The sequence below is a fragment of the Vanellus vanellus genome, assembly GCF_965231255.1.
Source record: "Vanellus vanellus genome assembly, chromosome: 6".
NCBI classification, from domain to species: domain Eukaryota; kingdom Metazoa; phylum Chordata; class Aves; order Charadriiformes; family Charadriidae; genus Vanellus; species Vanellus vanellus.
The window spans coordinates 29508737-29532497 of NC_138911.1; the positions used below are offsets into that span (position 1 = coordinate 29508737).

A 23761-nucleotide genomic window follows, 5' to 3' on the forward strand; every position below is an offset into this window, starting at 1 on the left:
CTGTACATCCAGTTCTGTATATTTGCAGAAAAGCAAAGCCGAGCTGCAGAGATCCGCATTTTGAGAGGAGAGCTATAAGGATCAGTGGTGCCAGCTAGTGGTTGATGGGAAAAAGGGGTTGTTCTCCCTGAGTGCATTGATAACTGCTGGAATTAGCTGAACAGATATGTGGGGTTTGGTCATTCAGAAATATTTCTGCCCTGTGGCTGCTGGAGTAAGAAACCATAGAAACCCTTCTGTGAAGTGGCTTCCAATAAATGAGATCTAGTTCACCATATGCACTCCTCCATCAGTGGGTGCATTTTCTTTTTAGGTTGATCCATCTCTTTTCCTTGCCTTGCTTCCCTATCTCTGAAATCAGGCCAGGTTCACTTACAGGATTTGTCCCTCTTCCTCTTATCAAAAATAGTTGGAACCATTGGGTTTCCTTGCAGCTGGCACCTGACACTCAGTCTCTTGTGCCTGCCAGATTCAGAATGCAGGTTTGCTTTCTGGAAGGGGGTGTCTGAAGGCTAAGCATCACAGCGTCTCTACAACATTAATAGTTTTGCAGAGCAGAGATGCATGGGGCTGAGAATCGGGAGTTCTGGCTTCCCATTATGTTACCGAATCTCTGTGCGATTTGGCAAGTTATTCTTCCTTTGGTACCATTCCTTTAGCTGTAGATCAGGGATAGCCATTTTTCCAGGAGGACATCAGATTTGATTCATAGATCTTTGTGAATCCGTTTAGGTGATGACCTTAACCCAGAGCCTGTTAAAGGAACTCTGCAGAGGAGTCTGAGCAAGACCACACAGGTTAAGATAGGTAGCACTTTTATGGAGCAGCCAAACCTGCCCTCCTGCCAGCTGTGTCACTGTCACATCTAATGAGAAGTGCTGCAAGTGACCTACTAGCTGTACTGTACAATGAACTGCTCTGCTGTGCAGGAGTGTATGTGGAGGCCCTGACAAAGGTAGGACTTCAAGGAGCAAGTCAAGCAAGTGCATCCTGGGGATCAGGTACCTCCAGAGTTGTTGCAAGGACCTGGTATAGAATACAAGGGATGGTGCCATTCAAAATCTGAATGTTGTTTACAGCAAGTAAAGTCAGGCAGCAGTTGCATTTCCTGCCAACCACTGCAAAGGAGCAAAATATCATTAAAGTGTTTCTAAACAACAGGGAAGCAAGCAATTAGTCTGTCCAGACTAAAAGGGATGAAAAGGGAACACACAGCAGCTATTCCAGACTTTGCTCTGGGATTTGGGGCACCTGGAGAAATTATTTTTAAAACAGCCTTACTCCAGTGAAGAGGTACGAGGCATCAGACGAAATTCCAAACTTCTATGTGCTGTTGAGTATTATCATACATCAGATCAGATGGCTCCTAACTTTCACTGCCTACCTGCTGAACTTCACTTGCATAACTTACACATCGCATCAGGCTGACATGCCACACTTGTATCTGGCCCACAGCCTTGGAATAAAATTCTGTTTATTCTGCTGCTAGAAGGGCTGGTAGGTGGGAGGCTGTTCTGCATGCCTTTGCCATTCAGTCAGTTCATTCTCTTGCATGATAAATCTGGAAATTTAGCGTTACCAGATTTTTTTTGTGTATATACTAAGGGCCGAGTTTTGCTGTGGAGTAAATAGTGTTTCACCTGCTGAGACTGGAACTGAATTTACCCAGTTTTGGTGCACTGACTTTTAATATGTGTGAGGGAACACATTTTGATGAGCTGTTGATTTACTCTTAAAATGGAGATGAGGAACTTCATTGGACTGATACGATGGAGAGGAATACAGTTTGACAATCTTGCAGGCTTTTAATGGATACAGGCTACCAGCTGTTTTACGCGTGCATCCTAAAAGCTTGTACTTGTGTCCCTTAAGGCAACGGGGACACATTCATGGAGAAATGCATATTAATGTAGTCTATGCTGAACAGATACCTCTGGTTCATGCACTGCTCCTACTTGTAGCCCTACAAGCACAAACTGGTCACTACCAGTACATAAAAAGACTTGGTTTTTCAGTAGCAGGGTGCTACTGTACTGAGTCGTACCCCTAGCACAAAAATACTCTGAGTTTCTCCAGGACCCAGTTGGATGCAAGCATGCACGTGCTGTCCTTTGCCAACATTCACACGCTTGCTTTGTCACTGCTAGCATTTGTGTCACTCCCACCATTGCAAGTCCCGAGTAGTTCTTGGCTGCAACTGGCTTTCTGTTCTGTGAATTTTGGGTCACATTAATGTGCAAAGTTATATTGGGAACTGAATCTTAACCACAATTCTTTGATTTCCCCATTGAAAAACAAAAACAAAAACAACAACAACAACAAAAAAACCAAAACAAACAAAAAGTAGTAGTATTGGGTTTGAAAATGTTCCCTTACACCCCCAGCCAGGATTTGACTATACCAAGCTAGATGAGAGGACAACCAAAGAGGTCACTGTGGTTTGCCCCATTGAACTTTGCACTGCTAGTACTGACACATGGGAAAACCCTCCTGCAAGCTGGTAATACCATGAGGGTGTTGGGTTTTTTTGTTTTTTTTTTTTTTTTTTTTTTTTTAGCTGCACTCAACAGGAAATGAAGTGCCATTTAAAGTTACCCAATCAGCTTTTGTATCTTTTCTCCACTTCTTGCTTGTTTTATCTGCTCTCTTCCTGTTCAACTACTCACTTTCATCTGGTGAGCAAGAGCTAAGCTGCTCGTGGTTCAAGAGGATTGACTGATAAAGGGAATGATATGTGTGTAGTATAAATCATCTCTGTCTTTGTGCGTTTTTGTGCAGAAGGCGGATGGAACGTGTAACACAAACTTCAAAACTACGAAGACACAGGAGCAAGTTCTACAGGTTTTTGTGGAATTCATTGAGGGCAACACAACTATTCTGGTGAGTCTGAACTCTTCAGGTTCACTGATCTTTGACCCAAAGAGCTTGCTTCAGGGTGATTGTCCTCTGGTACAAGGAAGATCAATGAAACTATCAAGGAAGAAAATGGTTTGGACTTCCAGTCCCTCTCAGCAGATGGAGTGGACATAGGGACTTGGGCTGTGAGAAGTAGTTGGCTGAGACCAGTTCAGGCAGCTCTTGCCATGAGTTCAATTGGGCTAGCAAAACACTGGTCAAGCTAACTTATGGCTTGCCATCAGCTTTGACCATGAGTGTTAGATGCATCAGAGATGCTTAGACGGTGTCTAAGCAAGGATTGTGTTGGCAGGAAAACTTGTGATTTGGGAATTCAGTTTGGAGAGGATAAAACCAGACCATGGGGGCAGGAAGTGAGATTGGTGGCTGGCTGTGCTCCTACATGTGAGACTAGCCTTGAAGAGCAATTCCTGTGTGCTGCTTCACGGGTAGCACAGCAGGCATGTGGTAGAAAGCATAACATGTCTCTTCTGTTTGGAACTTCAGAGGATGCCCTAGTGTTTTGCTGCAGTGTAGAAGCCATTGTGAAGACAGATTAGCCCTCCAGGAGGAGCATGCTTGGTAACATAGAGCAGCATTAAGAACGTACAGTACAGCTTTCCTCATTAGGCCTTGATTTTATGTTGTGGGTTTTTTTTGTTTTGTTTAATCCCCTCCCATCCTTCAGCCCAGCTTGGTTGGAGCTCCTTGTCTCTCTAACACAACTTCATTCCCTTTTCACTGCAGAGAACTGGAAGTTTTTTAATTGCTTGAAACTTTTTCTCTTTATTAAAAAGAAAAAAAAAAAAGGGGATGCAGAAAGCGTGCAGCCAGATGCTATCTCACTGCATCCAAAGCAAGACAGATGAGTGTGCTTGGTGTAACACATGCAGCAGAGAAACTCCAGTCTGTTAATTCACTATGAAAGCCTGTTGAAGTGTATTTTCAGATTGACTTTCAAATGATGAACCTATTGTTTTGAAGGACCCCTAGCCTAAAATTAACATGATGTTGTCATTATATTGACTCTTGTAAACTCTTGTATTTTCATTCATTCTTTACTTCTTTTGTGGTTTTTTGTTTTTTTTTTTCCTCCTCTTCCTCCAGAAAAAATACCTCAAGCGTCTGCAGGAAATTCATATCATTCTTGAATCCTCAGACTTCTTCAAGCGACATGAGGTGAGCAGTGAGTGAAATGCTGTGGAGGTGCATTGCTGTTTGTCATTCAGATGTACTTCAGAATAGCCTGCTGTATTAGTAGAAAGGAGTTTGTAGAAGAAGAAAACTAGTATACGTTAACACAGATACCTCAAAGCCTCCATCACAACAATACAGAAGATTAAACCAGTTGAGGAATAAGGAATCCTCCCATCTTTTTAGCATCCCAGCACTTACAGCTCTAGGCCACTGCAGGGAATAGTTTATTAGTACCAGTTTCCTGTGGTTTCTCTAATCTCAGCGTGTTCCAGTGGGAATCTTTATGGGGGAATGGTAATGTGGAAGCTTGCATTTGCTACAGTAGGATTCAGCTGTAGTTTGACAATGAAGACTTTGTTATGCTGGATTTACATTGAAACACTGTATAATTCTGCTCTATATGTTCTCCTTGTATGCTTTGCTGTGGAGAAGGCATCATTAGCATTGTAAGTTCTGCTTGTTGCAGCTCAAGATTTTTGAGGTCAGACATTTTATTTTACCTTGATAATTTACTTTTCTCACTAGAGGTATTTTTGTTAATCATGGGTCATGGTCATTCTTGGAAAGTAGTCACTGGCTTTTACTGAATTGCTCAAATTGAGACCTGCTGCCAAGTGAGCTGGAAAATTGCTTTGTCTACTGGGTCTCTTTTTCCATATACAGGCCCATTTATATGTTACTGATTGACATGGTTATGCAAATTTGGCATGTAAATTGTCGATGTGTAAGTGCAGCCCAAAAGTCTGTTAGATCACAGGTGAGGTCATCTGAGGAGGTCATCTTAGTGGGAAGCATTAAGTGATGGGGGAGACCTAAAGATATGTTTTTAACCACGTCGTCTCAATCTGTCTTCCAGGTCGTTGGAAGTTCACTACTTTTTGTACATGATGGCACTGGGAATGCCAACGTGTGGCTGATTGATTTTGGAAAGACCACACTTCTCCCTGATGGGCAGACGCTGGATCACAGGATCCCCTGGCAAGAAGGCAACAGAGAGGATGGGTACTTGTTGGGATTGGACAATTTGATTGGCATCTTGGAAAGCATCACTGAAAGATGAGTTGAGAATGGCACAAAACTTGCAGGGCTGCTCTGTAACTTTCTGCTCTACTGGGATCCCTCAGTTAGAAGGAAACCTTTAACTCCCTCCAAACTCCTGAGGTCATCAGTGCAGAGGGAGCTGCATCCAGAACCCAGCAGTTAGTCATCAAAATGACTTTGCATTGGCCCTCTATGAACCTAAACAACTCCAGATTGGTCTGTATTGCACCAGCCCAACTTCAGACTGGTCCTCAGAGAAAGAAGATCTCCATACTCAGGAATCACACCAGCATGAGTCGAGATCTGCGTGGTAAACCAGAATGATTTTGATTTCTGGCAAACAGATGGGACTCCAGATTACCTCTTAGTGAACCAGAGCAAGTGCTTGGGGATTCAGGGTAGGAATAACGATTTTTCAGGGAACTGCATAGTTTTGAAACCAGTAAGAGTGGTTTTTTTTTTTCCCCCTAATTCCAAGTCTCCTTGCTCCTTTGTACACTATAGGTTGGACCAACAACTTCTGCTGCATTGTGTTACAGTGTGCACAAGGTGGAAATGGGTGATACTCACAAGAAACCTGGAGTAAAGGGAGACAGCAGTTTGTAGTGGCTGGATGTGGTAACTGCTGTTGATCATTCCTCTTCTTCCCTACCCTAGCCCCGATTCGCTTCTATCCAAGAACAGCCTTTGCTTTTATGTAGCCTCTCAGGAGATTACAAACACTCTAGGGAGAGAATAGCAGCCTATTGTCTCCCAAAACATTTGACTTTCAGACTGGGCGGGCTGTTGGAAAAGTGCCTAGCTTGGCAAGTTTGGCCTCTCGCAGCTGAACTGCAGTTCTGAAAATCAGTAATGACTCTTTCGCACACAGACCAGGGAACTAAGGGTTTGTTGTTTTGGTTTTTTTTTGTTTTTTTTTTTTTAAAAGCTTTATTTTTAAAGACAAAGCCCTTATACAGGTGCACACATACGCTCGCACTAGTAGCCAGCAACCAACATGATCTAAGATCACTGTTTGACTGACTCCTAATGCATGTGACTTCTTGGCCATTTTCATGTTCCCAATATGATGCTGCCAGGTCAGTGTATAGATTGGAGCAACAATCAGGAAGGTAATGTTTCTGCATTCACAGCATTATACTAACGATGAGATAATTCTCAGGCATCCTTCCTCCAAGGTATCGGCTGTTAACTCAGGGAAGTTTGGGGGAAGGAATGTCAGTATACCCCTGGTCCTCATCTGGAATTGCGGGACCATCTGTGGTTCGTTCTTCTCTTGCTGTGGCCCAGGCACGGCCACAGAAAACTCACAGTGTTCAGGGTAAAATCAGGAAAGACTGAAGTGGTTTCTTGTAATGGCTTCACATACCTTCTCTGTTGGTTGCTTCTAGTCCCTTGAACAGTTCTTTAAATACTAGCAGTATCAATACTATCAGAATTCACATGTTCACTCACATTCCAGGTTTTAACATTAATAACATGATGATGCAGTTTTCAAAACAAGGACAAGACTTATATTACTATTTGATTGTTAATCCCTTTTCAATATCTAAAGCTGTAATGCACATTGATCAGAAATTGCTGTCTTTTGCCTGTGTCCTGTGTTCAGAAGAGATTCTGAGAACTTTAGGATATATCAAGGTGACTCCATGCTTTGGGAAACTGCTATTTCAATAATAACTGTGATCATGAGCAAAAAAAGACTGTAGAGTCCAGGTCTGGAATGAAATGTATCTATAACATTTGTAATTAGAATTGAGCAGCCTAAAATAATTTCTAAAAGATAACACACTACTGTACTAAGAGATCAGTCAGATTTAATGATTTTTTCATCACCTCTAAACAAAGCACCAGTATTAAAAATTCAAGCTCAGCTGTGACCGAAAAGTTAGACGCCATAGCATGGGTATTCTGTAGGAAGTAATGACATATGGGAATGTTCCATCCTAAACCAGAAGTTGTTTGAATTCATAATTATTTTTGCAGTTCACTGCAAATTCTGACTTCCTTCTGTGGCCTCCCAGAGTCCCTCTCAGTTTTATTTTCATAATAGTATGTTAACGAATTTTCCCCTTAGATGTTTCAGAGGGTTTACACTTTAAGCGATGATGAGCCTTCAATAGCGAGCACAGATATTATCATTCCAGATGCCTCCTAACTTTAGAACTGCTATGAGATGACAAATTAATCTGTGGTGAATTTTATACAATTTAGAGGAAAAAAAAAAAAAGTTTTCCTCCTTTCCTGCAGCCAACAGGTAAGCCATCGATTAGCAGTGCTTAAGGAGAATAGGAAGTAAATAGGTCTCACAGGGGAGGACTTTAATAACAATACATTTTCTATGAGACTGCAATTGCAAGCAGTCCTACCATAGTGAAAAAAAAAAAAAATAGAAAAGTCAGAAATTAGACTGTTAAGGTGATAGAATTCATTAGTGGTTTGCCTAATAAATCTTCAGAGTTAAATTTCTTTCTTCTGTTCTCACATATTTGAATCTTTTGCACCAGTGCAACTTATTTTCTAGAGGGGAGATTTAGAGGGTAAAAGTTGATGCTCAAATGTCAGTTGAGAATTTGAGACAAACTTCTTTTAGAATGACTGTCCCTTTCTAAAGGAGAACTAGAAGCAATGTGGTACCAGTATCTCCAAAAGAACCAATTGCTGCTAGCATCTGGTTGGTTTGCAGTATATGGGCTTGGGGGAAAACATGGAGAATGATCCATTCCTCTGCAGTAGTTGAAAAGGTCGGGGGAAAAAAGAAAGCAACTGCTATAGCAGACCCTGGTCTGGAAACTCATTCTAGATGATAAGTAGTTCTAGCAAGTTAGTTTTGAAATGGCCTTTTGGCTTGCTAAGGGATTAGAAGGGAAGAAGCCACAATCTTCTGCTGTTGTTATGGGAAAGGAGAAAAGGAGGCAGCTTTTCATTAGCAAATTGCAAGTGCAGGACTGCAACTGAGCACTGGAGCTCTAAGGGGTTGGAGGATATAAGCTCATGAGCAAACTACCACAGGGTATGTTAGATATACCTTGATTCGCATCAGGTGGCCCAGAGTGCCTGTCTGTGTACACTCACGTTCTAGTGTGAGGAAGCAGCATAGCTGCCTTTCACTATGGGGTAAGCTGCCTTGAATAAGCTTGTATTTACCAGAGGGTCACCATGATGCCTGTGCACAGGCATGTAACACAGAAGAGCCGATGCCTGATACCCAAGGTACTTGTTCTCATACAAGTCCAGAATGTAGTTCTTTAATGCCTCTGCTGAGATATTGCCTCACTCTGGAGACACTGAGAGCACACGTGTTTCCACAGCACGGTAAGACATGCTGTCCCAGAGGCGCTTTGGTGCTGAACAGCTAACCTCTGACTTGGGCACCGAGGTCTTTAAACTCACTAGTTAGATGCAGCAATGCTTACTGCTGTAGCTGCTGTGTTCCTGTGTGAATCTAGCAGTAGGACTTCTCCCTCAACTTTGTCAGTGACTTGTTTTTTTTTGGCCTTGGACAACTATCCTAGGCCTCAGTTTTGTTCCCATTTTACTGATGGGAATAGTACCTACTTGCCTCACAGGAATGGTGTGAGGCTGTCCTTTATTATTGCTTGCAAGATGCTGTGAGATTCTTTGGAGGAAGGTGCAATATAGAAAGAAATGCACAAAGAGCAGCTAAGTTTAAAAATCATGGGTGTTGGGGCCCCACAAGGATGAGTTTGGATGAAATTTAACCAAAGTGGTAAAAATTAAATCCCTCTTTTTTTTACATGGGGGAAATTCAGCTAACATCTGATCCAGTTCCTATTATAGGGAAAGATTTCAATGGGAGTTGGACCAAACCCTTAAGTATCTCGGAGGGCTCTTGCTATTTTTTTTTTTTTTGTATTGCTATTGTTATTATTTGTTATTCTTAAGGTACTGAGATGGAATGGCCTGTATCATCCACAGTGCATCTGTCCTGAACACTACAATGCAATGCTGACCGTGGTCACTTTTGACATTGACTGTATTGGTTGAGTGTTTGTTACTCTGAAGTGTGTATGCTACTAAATAAATGAGACTGGAGGAAAAAAGACATCCACTGTGATTTAGTCACAGGACAGTAATATCTTTTCTTCAAGAATTTCCTTAGGGAAGGGACAAAAAATATTTATTTCAGTGTTTCTTGTGCTTCTAGTCTTTAGCATCTAGTACCTCCTAAAACAAAACCAGTTCTAAGACATCTAGAAGCTAACCTACATTTGCTTTAGAACCTGATCCACACAAAGCTTGACAACATCCTTCCAGGTAAGCTCTGTCTCAGAAATCTCCGTTCATGGCCTACAGTATACCACAAAATTGTGCATCAAAAGGCACTTGGGAGACTCAGAGCAGTTAACTGTTTTGCAGGGTGGTTTTATGTGGCAGCAGGGAACAAGAGTCAACCCTCCGGAACCGGCAACACTTCTCAGCAAGAGAGAGCGTCCTCTTACCAATGTGCAAAGAGTACTTAGCAGAGAGGGAAACAAATAGCCACCATTAGTGTCTCTTTATTTTGTGTTCCAAATATAGAAGTATACACTTGTCCAGCTTTAAATTGCATAGAAGCAGGCATGTCATCTACTTATGTACAGTAGTCACCCAGAAATGTACGTTGGCAAGAAGTGCTGCTGTGGTCAGAGGTAATGCGAAATCAAAACCAATTCAACTAAGTGCAGAAGTCATGTGATGAGAGGGGAAGATGTTAGTGATGTCATGCCTAAGGTCTCTGCATCAGATTGAAAAGGGTGGGCAGCCGGGAGGAGAGAGCACGGCCAAGTCTACAGGAGAAGCTGTCTTGCAGAGCTCTGCTGTTGGAGGGCTGAGGCAGCGCCGTCCCTGACTGACACAGCTGTGCAAGTGCAAATACACTGGGGAAAATCATACTCCCAGCAGTGGCATTTTCTTCTCTTTCAGGTAAGTAGGGGGAGGGTATTGGAGGTGGAATAAGTTACACTTACTACTAATAATACTAATTAATTAGACTGATGAAGCTTTCTTAGTGCACACCTTGCCCATTGGCAAATCAGTGGAGAACTTACCTCAGCGAAAGGGTTGATATGAGGGAACACCTTAAATCTGTGCAGTTAAAATCCCTGTTTCTTTAAAGGGAAAATGAAGATACAAAACACCTCAGTTGAGGAGAGAAAAGATAACAAAGAAATCAGAAGCAAGAGTATCAACAAATGTGAAAAGAAAGAGAAAGACAAATTTAAATTTGCATTACTATTTCATGTTTGTTATTCTTTAACACGTAGGTATGAGGTTGTATGAAGCAACACGAAGTACTAATGCTGAGCCCAGGAGAAAAAAAAAAACTAACAACTATATACACACACTAAAAAAACACAAGTTGGTAACATGTTAAAAGACATACCACACATCAGGAAGAGCGATTTATAATAATCATATAAATGACTGATTCTCCAGTGGGGAAGTGTTGGAAGACCTTTCCCATGGATCACAGGACTGAATTGATCCCAGATCTTCAGCTCATGTCATTCCTCTAGGGAACAAAATTATGTTGTGGCTTTCAATTGCCAAAGTAATCTAACTTTGATACTATGGGTTCAACTCATTGCACTAAAAGGGTCTCCTTAAAAAAACAATTTCAAGCAAGTTATGTTTTGAAATAGCAGCAGCTGAGCACTATGAAATCTGTGATTGTATGAACAGTAAGTCTCAGTCTTAGAACTGTCGGACTGAAGGTTGTACCGTATATCATTGCAATTGTTATTTTTCTTTTTAGATAATATGGTTTGGACAGCATGTAGCATTTCAGCATCACAACAGGAGCAATATTAGCATAGTTTCCTCCAGGATATTAATTAAAAATTAATTATCTGTGAGAGTTTTTAAAAGCAACTAAGATCAGATATGCACAGAAAAACTGTTACAGGTCAGAGTCACGGCAACTGTGCTGACAGAACTTCATTTACTTTTAGTTCCTACTTGAGAGAGTGAAGAGCTTGTATAAAATTTGGGTTGCCAATGCAGATTCTTTTAAAATTCCTGGCTCTTTCTTTCAGGGCCTGTTTGGTATGTGCTGCTCCATGATCTGGCTCTACTTCCCTGAGCTACATGCTGCTGTAAACCAGGCACGTATGTCTAGGAAATAAATAATCACAACGTGCTCATGCTACTCTTTAACAGTTCACCTTCAACACCGCACCATAGGTGGTTCCTAGAGAGAAGATACTGGGCAGGGTGGAGTTTTATTCTGGCTCAGTGCAACTTTGTCTATGCTCTTCCTGTAAATAAGTATCTTGATGCAGCTATTCAGTAAAAACCGGTATTTCCCCAAAGTGCTCGACTGCAGAACTTGCATTTACAAAATGAAGGCATAGCTGCAGCCAAGACTGCGTGTGGCATTGGTAATAGAACAGTGCTCTTCTCTCACTTCACTTTTCAATGGCTTATCTAGTTTTGTGTCTATGTCTAATTTGTGAATTAACTTGAGGCAAGTGCTGCATATGGGGAAAACAATGGTAGCTCAAGCTGGGTAGCCATATGGACAGCAGGGATCCTACCTCCTCACTGGAATCCTAGGGTGTTTTATAGTCATTTCCACGGGAAAAAATGAAGAACTGTCTTGTGCCTGATACTTTATATAATTATAAAGTCTGCAATGAAGAAAAGGTGGTATAATTAACTTCCTGTGGCTTCTGAACAAGTCAGTATTTCACTCCTCGCCCATTTCCCACCCATGCTGATGGCTAAGGAGAATTGAAAGCAGAGTCACAATGGGCCTGCAAAAGCATGGTGATGCCCACCAGTGGTCTGCTCAGGGTAGAGCCTGTTACAAACAAGGGTTGGAGGGCAATTGGGAGTCATGTCCACTGCGGCTGAACTGGGATCCCTGCACTCTGCTGTGGCCTTACCACATATGCTGGGAGGAAGGGGCTGAGTTGCGGAGACCCAGTCACAACTGTTGGAGAGTTTGGTAGCTTACCTTTGGTGGGAAAACTACTAATGCACAAATGATAGGACTAATATAATCCAAAAGGTAAGGCTGTTGAAGATGAGCTGGTGTTACTCCAACTAGCTAAGAGTAGATGTATTTATTCTTGACTAGCATGTTCCAGAGGTGGCCAGCCTGAAACATGACCAAAAAATGTTAGCCTTTGCAAGAAGAAAGAATGAGAAAACTGCTGCTAACTGGGCTTTCCTGCCTCATCTCACTGGGCTGTAGCAGCTCCTGGACATAAGACGAGAGGCAATGAGCTAAACAGGAGAGAAGCCAGAGAGCTAAAGCAAAGGTGCAATGAAAAAAGGGGCATGAGGAAAGGGCATACATCTCCCTCAGTCACTAACCCATCAATCCCCACACCACTCCTGGAATTTGCCTATGCACAGAGGGACCCTTCTCTTCTGACCACCTGTCATTTCCCAACATGGATTTGGAATTACTTCCATACCATACGGCCCATTACTGAAAAGTAGCCATCATCACCACTCTGGAAATGATGATCTGTAAACCCATTATAAAGCCAAAGGCCTAAAACTATAGGAAGGGTGGAACAGACACAAATTCAGACCAACAAAGCATAAACCTGAGCTGAAGATGGACTCCACTCACAATGGATTCAGACTCTTTGCTCTGTGCTTCTCTGTGTCACATCTCAGTAGTGTCCATCCCTGAATGATGTGAGGACAGGAAGTCTGTGTGGTTAAAGCAAACCCTCTCCTGCCAGCCCACATCTTCAGACTGTACGTGCAGCTGATGGCTAAGCGTGAAGCTTGTACCAGAGGACCTCTTCCCTCAGAAAGGAACCAGACAGAGTCTACGACTGATACTCGCCATACAACTTGATTACACCTGAAGGCAGCATGTAATTTGCCACAGTAGGTTGGCACTACAACATTCAGGAGTGGGACAAGGACATAATGCTTCTGACACTGTTCAAGCTTAATCCAAATTATTTACTTGTTTCAGTGTGCTTGTATTTTGCAGGCTTTAACCAGTAAACATCAGTTTAGTCCCTAAGCAACAGAAGAAAGCCTTAGAAAGGAGCTGCCTTCAAAACAAACAACTACCACCTTTACCAGCAAGTCTGTATACTTGGAAGGTGAGAAGAAATGATGATGTGCTCAGGTGTGTGAAGCCAAGTCATGATTTTAGCTTTCTCAAAGGGTTGAGCTATTCTACCTTCCTGTGTAAAGGGCACTGTAAGGTAGCGTTTGTACTAGGTTTCCCTTCACGCTGCCCCTCCCTTGCATTACCTCATTTCTCCCTCAGAGGAGCAGGTGTTAAAACCAAGAACTCCTGTGGGCCAAATGCTAGACAGTTACACAAGAACCTCAGCATAATGCTTACCAACACAGCACAGGAAATTACTGTTGAATGTCAAAGTACTTACTTACAAAAATGAAGTTCATCCCAAGTAAAGTCCATTATAAGATAAAGACAGTCCATTTCTCATCACCCCATGAAGCGCACCCTTTCTTGGAAAACCACCTTCCCCTTCCACACCCGGAGCTGTGAGGAAAGCGACACCATGAGGCAAGCAGCAGATTTCCTTCGCTATTCAAAGGGATACTATCAGCTCCACCAACTATTTCTTTTTTTTTTTTTTCAATAGTAAATTTGTTTTCCTCTTCATTGCTTGTTTTCAAAGCACACGCTCAGAGGAGCCTGGATTTTTTTTCCCCAGCCTTCCTACTGCTTCCAGTTTGAGCAGTAGCTTCATTTTCGTGTTTTTCCACAGGGTCTTCTAATAAAATAGATGCAAATGTGGCTGCTATTTATTTACTTCCCTTACAGTGAATGAGCATCATTAGTAAGTCATCAGGATTGTAAAAAGCTCCCCGGAACATAGCAGCCTTTGCAAGTTGGTTGCTGCTGGCACAGCATGCATTTTTGGTTTCTTCAGTCAGAAAGAAGCGCAACCTGTGTCAGTCATTATTTCCATCCAAATGCTGCATTTGGATGGTAGGTCCGTTTCTTTTCACCTGAGCAGATTGAGAAGGAGACCTTTCACTAAGTATTGTATTCTGAATCAGAGCAGCAATGCCATTGTTCTCCACCACTAAGATGGTTCAGTGGACAACATTTGATGGACACAGACAGAAATGCAACTGTCTTTAACGATCTGGGGAGCTGGCAAGTAGAAGGAGGAAGCAGAACACTGATGATGTTGAAACATCATCCATTTGAAGGAACTTAAATGGAGGAAGTAGGTGAAATAGGAAGCAGTCCTTCCAAACACACACATTCCCTGATCTTTGGAAGAACCTTTTCTGTTATACTGGAGTAACACTCAGGTCATCTGACAAAGACAGACCAGAGTCCCTCTCTCTTGATGTTTTCTCTGTTTTATAAAAAGGCTTTTCATCTTGATGCAGACTGGAGCTCCTTAGCACAGCTGCTCTGACATCTGCCAAAGCTGATGGCTGGTGGTCAGTGCTATAGCACAGGTCATCATAAGCATAATTTACATTGCCACAGGGGAAAGTCTGGAGTTTCACCAGTTCAATCCCACCGATATCCAGGTGAGGGCAGTTGCTTCTACTTGGAGATGCTGGAGATGCCCGAGAGCTAGGAGAACTGCAGTTCCCATCAAAGCCTGAATCTTCCCGCTCTGGAGTCACTTTGAGTGTGGAGCTGGGGCTGAAGTGACAGATGTTCTCTAGCACCCACGATCCATAGGTTGGGTTCCAAAGATTTTTGGTTTTGTTTTTAAGTCTGTGGGTTGGTGGATTGCTGAGCTCCAACTTCTGGTTTGAGCTCTGCTGGAACCAGGACCCACTGTTGAAATCGCTGAGGCATGGCAGGTTGGGCCCTCGAGCAGTCCGGTTGCTCAGGTTCTCCACCAGCAGCTCTTGTGGACATTGTACAAGTTTGTGCCCAGCATGGTGGGAGTCCAGTGTTTTAGGCGTCATCTGAGGTGTGAGAGAAGGGCTTACCAACAGGGGCACTATCCCACTGGAAATGTTTGGGCGCATGACTGTACTCCCTTCATCCTCTGGTGCAGGGCCACACTCCATGGGCAGCTCAGTGTTGATCACATCGGGGTCCTGAAAAGAGAGAGACAAGAATCTATTACACCCTGAGCACTTCCGGGGTGACTGTCACACCTGCGTTTTTAAAAGAAATAGCTGTGAGAGTGAAAAAGCTTTTGGCAGAGGCTGACATCAGGTTTGGGAACTATTCCTGGACGTTGTACAAGGTGCTATGTGCCATCTGGATATAGCATGCTCTTAGGACTTGCAAAAATGCTCTCTCTTTTACGTGCTTCCTTTGAGCAGAGGCTGTGCTTTATTGAAATTGGTGGCTAAGCTGGCGGTCACTAGTATATAATTTCTCCCTCAGGAGGTTGGATCCAGGCCTGTAGCTGTAAAATGCGACCAGATGGTGACCTCACCATGCCATCTCATTCCCAGCCTCCCCACTCCATACTAATTCAGCTGTGACTTTCGAGCAGTGTTAGGAAAGGTCAGAAGACAGACCTTGAAAGAGATTCTAAATACCTTTCCATCACAAAACGAAGGACATTTTGCTACTGAACCAGCTGAAAGCATCCACTTGCACAGGAACAGTATAAACTCATTTTGGTCGGGCTGAAGATGGGAGAGCGAGGATGGATGCCAGAAAACCCAAATGAAAAGAGCAATTGAACGAACAGCACTACCACAATTGGGAAAGTAAGTAGATCCATCTGTCAGGACTCTTAGTTTTGGGCCCTAAAGCTAGTGCCTTTGGCTAGTTGGCATTCCATGGATTATCATCCACCTGGATACCAAAGACCAATACCTGTGTGCAATACTTGATCCTTTCCAGGATGGTGGAGAAGTTTGGCCGATACTCTGGGCTGTGCTGCCAGCACTGTGTCATGATCCGGTACCTTAAAATAAGTAAAAAAAAAAAAAAAAAACAACCAAAAAGTATTGATCAAGAAATATAACAATGTAAAACGTGTTTCAGTACTAAGTGACCATGGGACCAAAGGAACTGCAATCAGTACATGGCCCAAAGGAGGAGAGCAAAAGCGGACATGTCATTTCTGCATCCGTGGATCCTGAGCCATTAGGGAATGACACTTAAAGCAAAGCTTTAAGGGGTCTAAGCTGTATACAAGAGTCAGTGGCTCAAGAGATATCCAATAATACCCACTTAACGCCGGGGGAAATCACCATTCCTTGACTAAAGGTGTCCAGTTGCCTTTGTCTAACCTGTTTGATACACCCTGTCTCTTGCCTTGGAGTAAGGAAATACTCACACTGGCCCTGGACAGTTTTTTGGTGGGTCCATTCTTCCTCCACTGGTGACAAATTCCAGCACTTCCTGATTGGTTTTGCAAGGGTAGGGCATGTAGCCTAGAGAGAAAATCTCCCAAAGAAGCACACCAAAGGACCTGCATCAGAAACCAGCCAACAATACCAATTAGTTTTCATTTCTGCTCCACAAACCTGGCACAAAGCTGGGTAGGTAACACCACAGCAATAACCTTTCAAAGCTGTAGGCCAACCATAGTAATGTCCAATTAGTGTGATTATGAGTCAACTTTGATACAAAAAAACCAATCCATCAAAACCTTTGCTCAAGCTCTGAAAGTAGTTCTGCAGAGGTTTCAAAATATTTGACTAACTCTGAAGATGTTCTTTCTGCTGCAATTGTTATTTCTAGAGCAGGAAACGCCAGAGCACCCTTTGCTACGTATGGTCTAACTGAAAAAAACTGTTAGACCTGGCATGGAGATTCCTACCTTACTTGGGAAGACTCAAGATCTTTGAATCAGCGTTTGGGAAAAGAATGCTCAAGAATAGAGTCAAGTAACAGACATCCAATGAAACTGAAAGGCAACAGCATTTATTTTTTGTCATGATATGGTTGCTCTCCTTTTTTACATCTATGGGCCAGTTAGGCAGTGCCACTGAAAATAATGTATGACTTAGACCCAGGGGAGTCAAGAGGGTTCTGCCAGGACCTCAGCAGGGTCAGAATTTTAAGAGTCACTATTTGCTGCAAAGGTGGAAGAAAATTCCAGGACACGCATGCTACTTATAATAGCCTATTACAGGAAATGTGGCACTTTCCTTCAAAATATTTAGTACCGGCTGCTCACAGTTAGGCGCTGATAAGCAATCCCTTGTCTTCCGGCATCACTAACAACTTCAGGAAACTGGGTCAGTGTGGTATTTAAGGCAATGTCTTGGTACAGTATATTGAAGGATCTACTGTACAGGGAGAGAGGCATTTTTAAGCAACTGGGAAATTTCCATTCCCCAGCACCTGTGCATGAATGTGCTACTGGTGAGGGGCTGCTTATTTTAAAGAAAGATCAAGTTACATGAGGAATCAATATATAAATATTTTTCCTCAGCAACCAGCAAGGATTTTTGATTAAATTTGCTGTCATTTTATAAACATCAGAAAAAAAAAATATACAAAAGAGTAATTCTGGGTGGTACAGAGTCATTTACAAGGTGTATAAGCATGCCCTGTCACTGATACAAACTGAGTGGCAGATACTGAGGGTTGAGGGAAGTGTCTGATGGTATGTGCCTGGATTTTTAACTCAGACTTCTTGGGAATTGAAAATGCTTTCGCTTTTCACTTCTTGATTGCATTTATATGATGCTCTACAGTTATGTATAGTCAATTTTTATTCTCTTTTTAATAGTTACTTTTTAATTTTTAAATTTAATTAATTTTTTTTTATTCTTATTCAGAATTCTTTAGCTATGCTTCTGCTGAATGCAGAGGGAAGACTTCTAATATTTTTTCTGGGAAATTCTGACATTTTTTCACGTCCCTACTGAGCAGACTTTATTTTTCTTGAGCAGTACATTTCTTGACCCTTATCACTGAGTAGCAGAAGTGATTAAAAGACATTTGTTACCAGGTATCAGTCTTGGAGGTGAAAATGCCCTCTAGAAAAGCTTCTGGTGGCATCCACTTGACAGGCAGCATGGCTCTTCCTCCCTTGCGGTAGTAACTTGCTCTGGGAAAGATAAAATGCACAGAGAATGTCACACAGTCTGAAAGGGCTCAGATATATAAAAGATCTTATCACCACAGCAACAGCAGCTGGGGACTGTGAGCAGCAATGGGGACCAAGTGAGAAAAAGGAGAAAAGTCATCAACTCAAATAGTGTGGTGAAACAGTGTTTTAGACTCTTTTTGCAACTAGGATGGAAACTGAGGATGTTGTATGTGCACAGATGAAGACATCAAATTTGCCAATGTTCTGCACAGGGGTGCTGATGCAGCAAGCCTTCTTGACATCATAAACTGAAAATTATTTTTTTTTCTTTTATTTAAAATTATTTATGATTAACTAGCTAATAAATTTGCCTGTGCTTGGTTTAGTGTCCATATGTTTGCAGTGTTCCCTGGGGCCCAGTCTGGAATAAACACAGCTGAAATGTATTGGCTAGTAGGCATAGATGTGTGAATTTCAGTCTATTAACTCCAGTTAGTTAACTGGTAATAACATTCAGGCACTGCTTCAGATTCCACAAGACATTTCACATCAGTCAAAATGATACAGATAGTATACTGAGTTATTCACAGGACTGAAATGGCCTTTCACTTACCTGTAAATATCCCTGGCCATCCCAAAGTCACCAATCTTGGCTATTCGTCCTGCTCCAGTGCAGGTCAAAAGGCAATTCCTTGCAGCTATATCTCTTTAAAATACAAACAAATTATTAGTTCTAATGCTAAACCCTGAAGTAGCTAAAAGAATAAAGGAAGAATATTAGACCCAGTCCTGCAAGTCTCAGTTGAGTCATCTTCACATGAATGAGAAGAGCCTTACTGAAAATAAGAAATAGTGCCAGCTACATTATCATTTTTATTAACCACAATTCTTAAACTGCATTTACATTACATTTTCTACCCAGTGTTTTCCAAGCATTCCCCACTCTCATTTCCTTTCACTAAGGCAGAAAACAGGGTCAGTATCAGATCCAGGACAGATCCAACCTCTTTTGTTTCAACCACATTATGACAGTTTTCTTTCTTGCTCTACTTTTTTTTAAAGAGTAACATCTCAGCAGTGTCTCCATTGGTTACAGATGTGATGCTATTGGGTAGTCTTAATAAACTGCTTGAAAAGTCAATGTAGGACCAGATTCGGTCAACTGTTGATTTGTTGTTTCTGGATATCTCCTGTGGAACCAAGCAAAGCTACATATGGGAGCAGCCGTTTGCTGGGTGCAGGTTTAGCTTGTAACAAATGGCAGTGATGACTGCATGGCCAAGACTGCAGGATTTGTGTTCATTTTAAATACGCATTCTGAAAAGGAACTCATTAAAAATCATAGCACTGTAGGGGTCCTGTTGACTGCCAAGAAAAATGAGCTCCTTAAACAGCTCATATGTTTCTTCCCGCTGCCAGCCTTGAAAAAACCCTCAGGATTTGGAAGTCAAGCTCAGCTTTCTCTTCCATCATCAGCTGTGACTCCTAGATGACAAGACCTCCCCCTAGAGACATCTCCACAACCCCACTTACACTACCTTTTCCCCCTGGGATAGCTGTTATCTGTAGTGATAAGCTTCTTCCCTTCCTGACCCACTCTAAGTAATACTGACATCACTAACAAAGACTAATACAGAACCTGAACGAAATTCCTTTCTGTACTGATTTCCTGAATTGTTGGCTAAAACAAAACAAGTCCATTCCCAGGCTGCTTATGCTAGAGATGTAACAGTGCAAAAACTGACCCAGAGAGTTTTTTTTTTTTTAAAAGTGATATACTGTTGTTAAAAGAGTCAAGCACTCGTTTCTTCCACTTTTCTCCTGAAATAGAGATTGGTCTTAAGCAATAACAGCTGACCTGTCCATTTGTTGACAAAAATGTTAGAAGCTTTATGTGACGACTGTTGGGCTCAGTGACATATGATAAGAAAACCAGGGAATGTCTACCTGACAGGAGAAATGAAAATTGGTTTTATGAAACACTTGTGGAGAAAATTTCTCTTGAGTTTCTACAGGACTTCTTGCAGCACAAGCAAAAATTGGCCCTTATCATAAATTCAATAGATCAGGGTGGGTGGAGGTTGATGAGGGATATTACTATTACAGTAAGGATTTTAAAAAAATAATGCTGTAGTGATTAAGTCTGAAGTTTCCAATTAGTATACTGATCCTCTCGTACTTATTAAGAGATCCAAGAGCCAAAACTTGTTGCATGCTCTTACTGCTGTTTTTTAATGACAGAAAACTCTAATCCTTTTTTCAAAGGTATTTATTTATTGTTCCAATAAAAGTAGACCAAAACCTCAGACGCTCTAATCCCAAAGCCATAACACACCCCATATCTCAGTCTCATGGCTTTTTGCTCCAAATGCTGCTTGTCACTTGTTTCCCTCAGTCTCTGCCCACTCTTGCCTAGCTCTGTCTCTTTGCTCTGTGCAATGTCATGCGTACATACACGTGCTTGTGCGTGTGGGTGAATCAGTTGTCTACTTGCATAACTCCAGGCTACACGTTGGCTCAGTTAAAGCCTGTGTGACCCTCTTGTGTGCAGGCCTCCCCTTTACACAAAAGGGCTGAACTCAGCATGGAATTCATACTCAGGAAGGAATTCAGTTGCACGCTATGCCTGGGAACATTATGAGCTGAAACAACTCTTAATCAGAAGCAAAGGAGTCCAATATCCAACTGGGAATTTTAAAAGGCTACCTATAACCTTTACCTCTTCTATAATATTTTATTCTTATTTGAAACCTGCCATATCAAAGTTTTTTTGCTCTACAAAAGAGAAAAAAGAGGTGTGAACAGACAAACAAGGGCTCCCTAATACCACACAGCAGGTCAGCCACTGAGCTGGGAAGGGAGCCTTTAGGGTTGTGGTTTTACCTCCTGTTATCCCCGTTCTACCATTCTTTAGTCAATGGCTCAAATATGAATGGCTGTCCTGTGCTGGTGGGATAGAGAAAACATTAAGTCAAGATAGGGAGATCAGAAAAGAGAGAAATGGTACCTTATTGTCTTACAATAAGCTGACACAGAGTGACACTACCATCTAGTGGGCTGCAGGGATAATCTCAAATGTGCCTACGTTTTAGGCACCTGAAAATTAATACTTGAAAATGTTCACTGCAAACGGAAGATTCCTTTCTCCCCAGCAGTCCAAAGAGCAGTGCAGAGCCTAACTCCTACCAAAAACCAGTGAGACCAGCCTGGGCACCTAAGCACAGGCTTGTATTGGTGTAGCAAATCTCTGTCTCTCCCTGGAGATTAGTTCTGTCTAATCCACTGCAAATAGAAACTGAGCTTCACGCACCCTGACATACATCGGAAGGGACCGTTTCTCCTCACCTGTGGATGAAATGATTCTCTTCCAGATATTTACAGCCGCAGGCAATATCCCTAGCTATGTTCAGCAGGTCCTGCATTGTTAGCGTGGATGGTTGATTCTGGAAAAGGACACACAGAAAATGGTAAGGGAAGAGTAGCAGAGTAGAAAAATATAGTTCAGGCAGAGGATAATCAGAGAGGGGCAGAAGAAGGGAAAGGGAGAGACATACATATAGACTGGGGGAAGGGTTAAATCAGTCAGAAGCAAAGAGGAACATATGCAGATCAAAATAAAGAGTTAGAAAATGAGTAAACTCTTATTAAAGCCAAAAAACTTTCAGAATATTTCAGTTCTGAGCACAGTGCATGAGTGCAAGTTGATGAGAGATTTATGGCCTGGCTTGAATAGCCTAGTAAAGGGGGTGGGAGAGGACTATTCCCTACTGGTGTTGGACAAGCAGGTTTAATTGGTGAGATGGGAGAGAAAAAAAACCCACCCGCTTTTAAAGACTGAGTTAATAAATTATCAACAGAAATTAGCACATGAACTCAGAGAGAGTGCAAGATGCACGAGTGCACATTTCTGCACCAGCAGTCAGCATTCATCAACTTATCTGTTCTTGTGGAAGGACAGAGATTACCCTCGGGAGCAGTATGCAAAAAAGGGATGCCTTACCACAGGACTCCAGGACTGGTACCACCCCTTCACCATCTGCACTTGCCTAACTAAGAACAATAAAGAAGTCTTTCTCCAGGAGCCCTGTTTTTTTTCATCCCATAATTTATTTCCCCATAGGGAAATTTCCTTGGTGTTTCTCCAGGAACTTCTGTATTGCTCTCGGGAAGGGTGGGGAGAAGTTACTACACTGCTGATCAAAAGCCCAAGAGATACCAAATAAATTGTTCTTTTTAAGGCTGCTTGTATTTCTGGATGCTGTTATCACTGTAATTTCTCATGCTCAAACCTCATAACATACACTACAGCCATCAAGTGCTATTTTTATTGGCTAGGCAAATTATTGTACAAAGCACTTGGACATCTGCCAGAGAGAATTATTATAGTTATAAAGTAGGCATTTCTGGAGAGGAAATGAAGAGCAAGGAAGAGAAACAGAACCACAAACTTCCAGACCTTATCTCTGCTCTGGGATCCCTTTGTCAGAAGACTGTGATGGACATGCATTTTCCCCGCAGCCAGGGAAACTTGTGAAACACATTAATGATGAGGCTAGTTCTGTTTTCAGAAAAGGTGTACAGGGACATTTTATTTGAGTACGAAGGTGATTTCAACCATTGTATTTGCTATCTGCTAGCATACCAGCTAACATAGCAGCAGGTTTGTTTTTAGATGATATTTAAAAAATAACTCTTCTTTACATTACAACTGTACATAATATTCAAATAAGAGTATGTCTTATTCTCTGCTGCCCACAGACTTTATCTACTCACAGAAATTGTACCACTTTCACTAAATGCCAAAAATAAAAATACAAAACCTCCTCCATCTGGGTGCTGTTATACCACTGTAAGTGCATTTAAGTAGTATATTTACTCCTGTGTAAGGAAGAGATTAAGCTCAATCTTTTAGCAACACATTAATACCAGCATAGGAGTATACACACATGAAACTATATTGTCATAACTATTTGGGGTGTACGTGTGTGTGGAGGAGTAGCTGTGCAGCCGCATCATGTGGTGTAGGAGTACATGAGGCACCAGGCAGCCTCCTCCTGCCCCTGTAGGCAGCCAGCATAGGCACCTCAACACAACAAGAAATAATATAGAATCAGGCCTAACTCTTCTTTTTTTCTGAAGTCTCCGCTCAAGCGGAGATATATAGTTTTTTAACAGAGGTGCCCAGGATCACACTGTTAAGAAGCAAGAACACATATCTGGAATCAGCTATTCATTATAAAAACACCAAAACTAATTAATTCCAAATATTCACTCTACTTGGTTGGCATCAATCAGAAATCAGAGATAATTTGCAAAAAACCCTCACGACAGCTTTTTATAAAGGTGGGGTTTTTTTAAACAAAAACATTTGACTTGATAATTTCATTTGCATTGATTTAAATCCCTGCTACATGCAGGATCAGCTCTTCAACTAGTATAAATTTGTGCATCTCCATATGGTGCTGATGCACACCTGCTGAGGTCCTAGCGCTACTAATTCCCATTACTGCATATCAGTGTTATCAGTTCAGTTCCTCACACACCATCACAGTGCACAGAAAACAAGGCAGACATTGAGGAAAGCAAGCCCTTTAATTTGTAGCCCAGTTGACAGTGAACTCTGGAATGGCAGGACAGAATTTTACTCTTTCCTCCTCCATTACTAACAGACTGGAGTTCTGGCACTGCTTTCA

The 23761-nt window shown here is 42.0% G+C and overlaps 2 protein-coding genes across 2 annotated transcripts in view; one reads left to right on the plus strand and one right to left on the minus strand.

Annotated features, from left to right (window-relative positions):
- The window catches only part of ITPKA (inositol-trisphosphate 3-kinase A), a gene marked incomplete at its 5' end in the record, with an annotated part of 35779 nt that extends 30506 nt beyond the window's left edge, over positions 1-5273 (plus strand). Inside the window, 3 exons of the mRNA XM_082485324.1 lie at positions 2779-2880; positions 4003-4074; positions 4949-5273. Of these exons, the coding sequence (XP_082341450.1) occupies positions 2779-2880; positions 4003-4074; positions 4949-5152 (378 nt within the window). The 3' untranslated portion in view covers positions 5153-5273. The remainder of the gene's footprint in view (positions 1-2778; positions 2881-4002; positions 4075-4948) is intronic.
- Positions 5274-14385: 9112 nt separating this feature from the next.
- Positions 14386-23761, minus strand: part of LTK (leukocyte receptor tyrosine kinase) — a gene marked incomplete at both ends in the record, with an annotated part of 97013 nt that continues 87637 nt past the window's right edge. The window contains 6 exon segments of the mRNA XM_082485636.1: positions 14386-15159; positions 15896-15986; positions 16362-16496; positions 17985-18086; positions 18682-18774; positions 21414-21511. Coding sequence (XP_082341762.1) covers positions 14386-15159; positions 15896-15986; positions 16362-16496; positions 17985-18086; positions 18682-18774; positions 21414-21511 — 1293 coding nt within the window.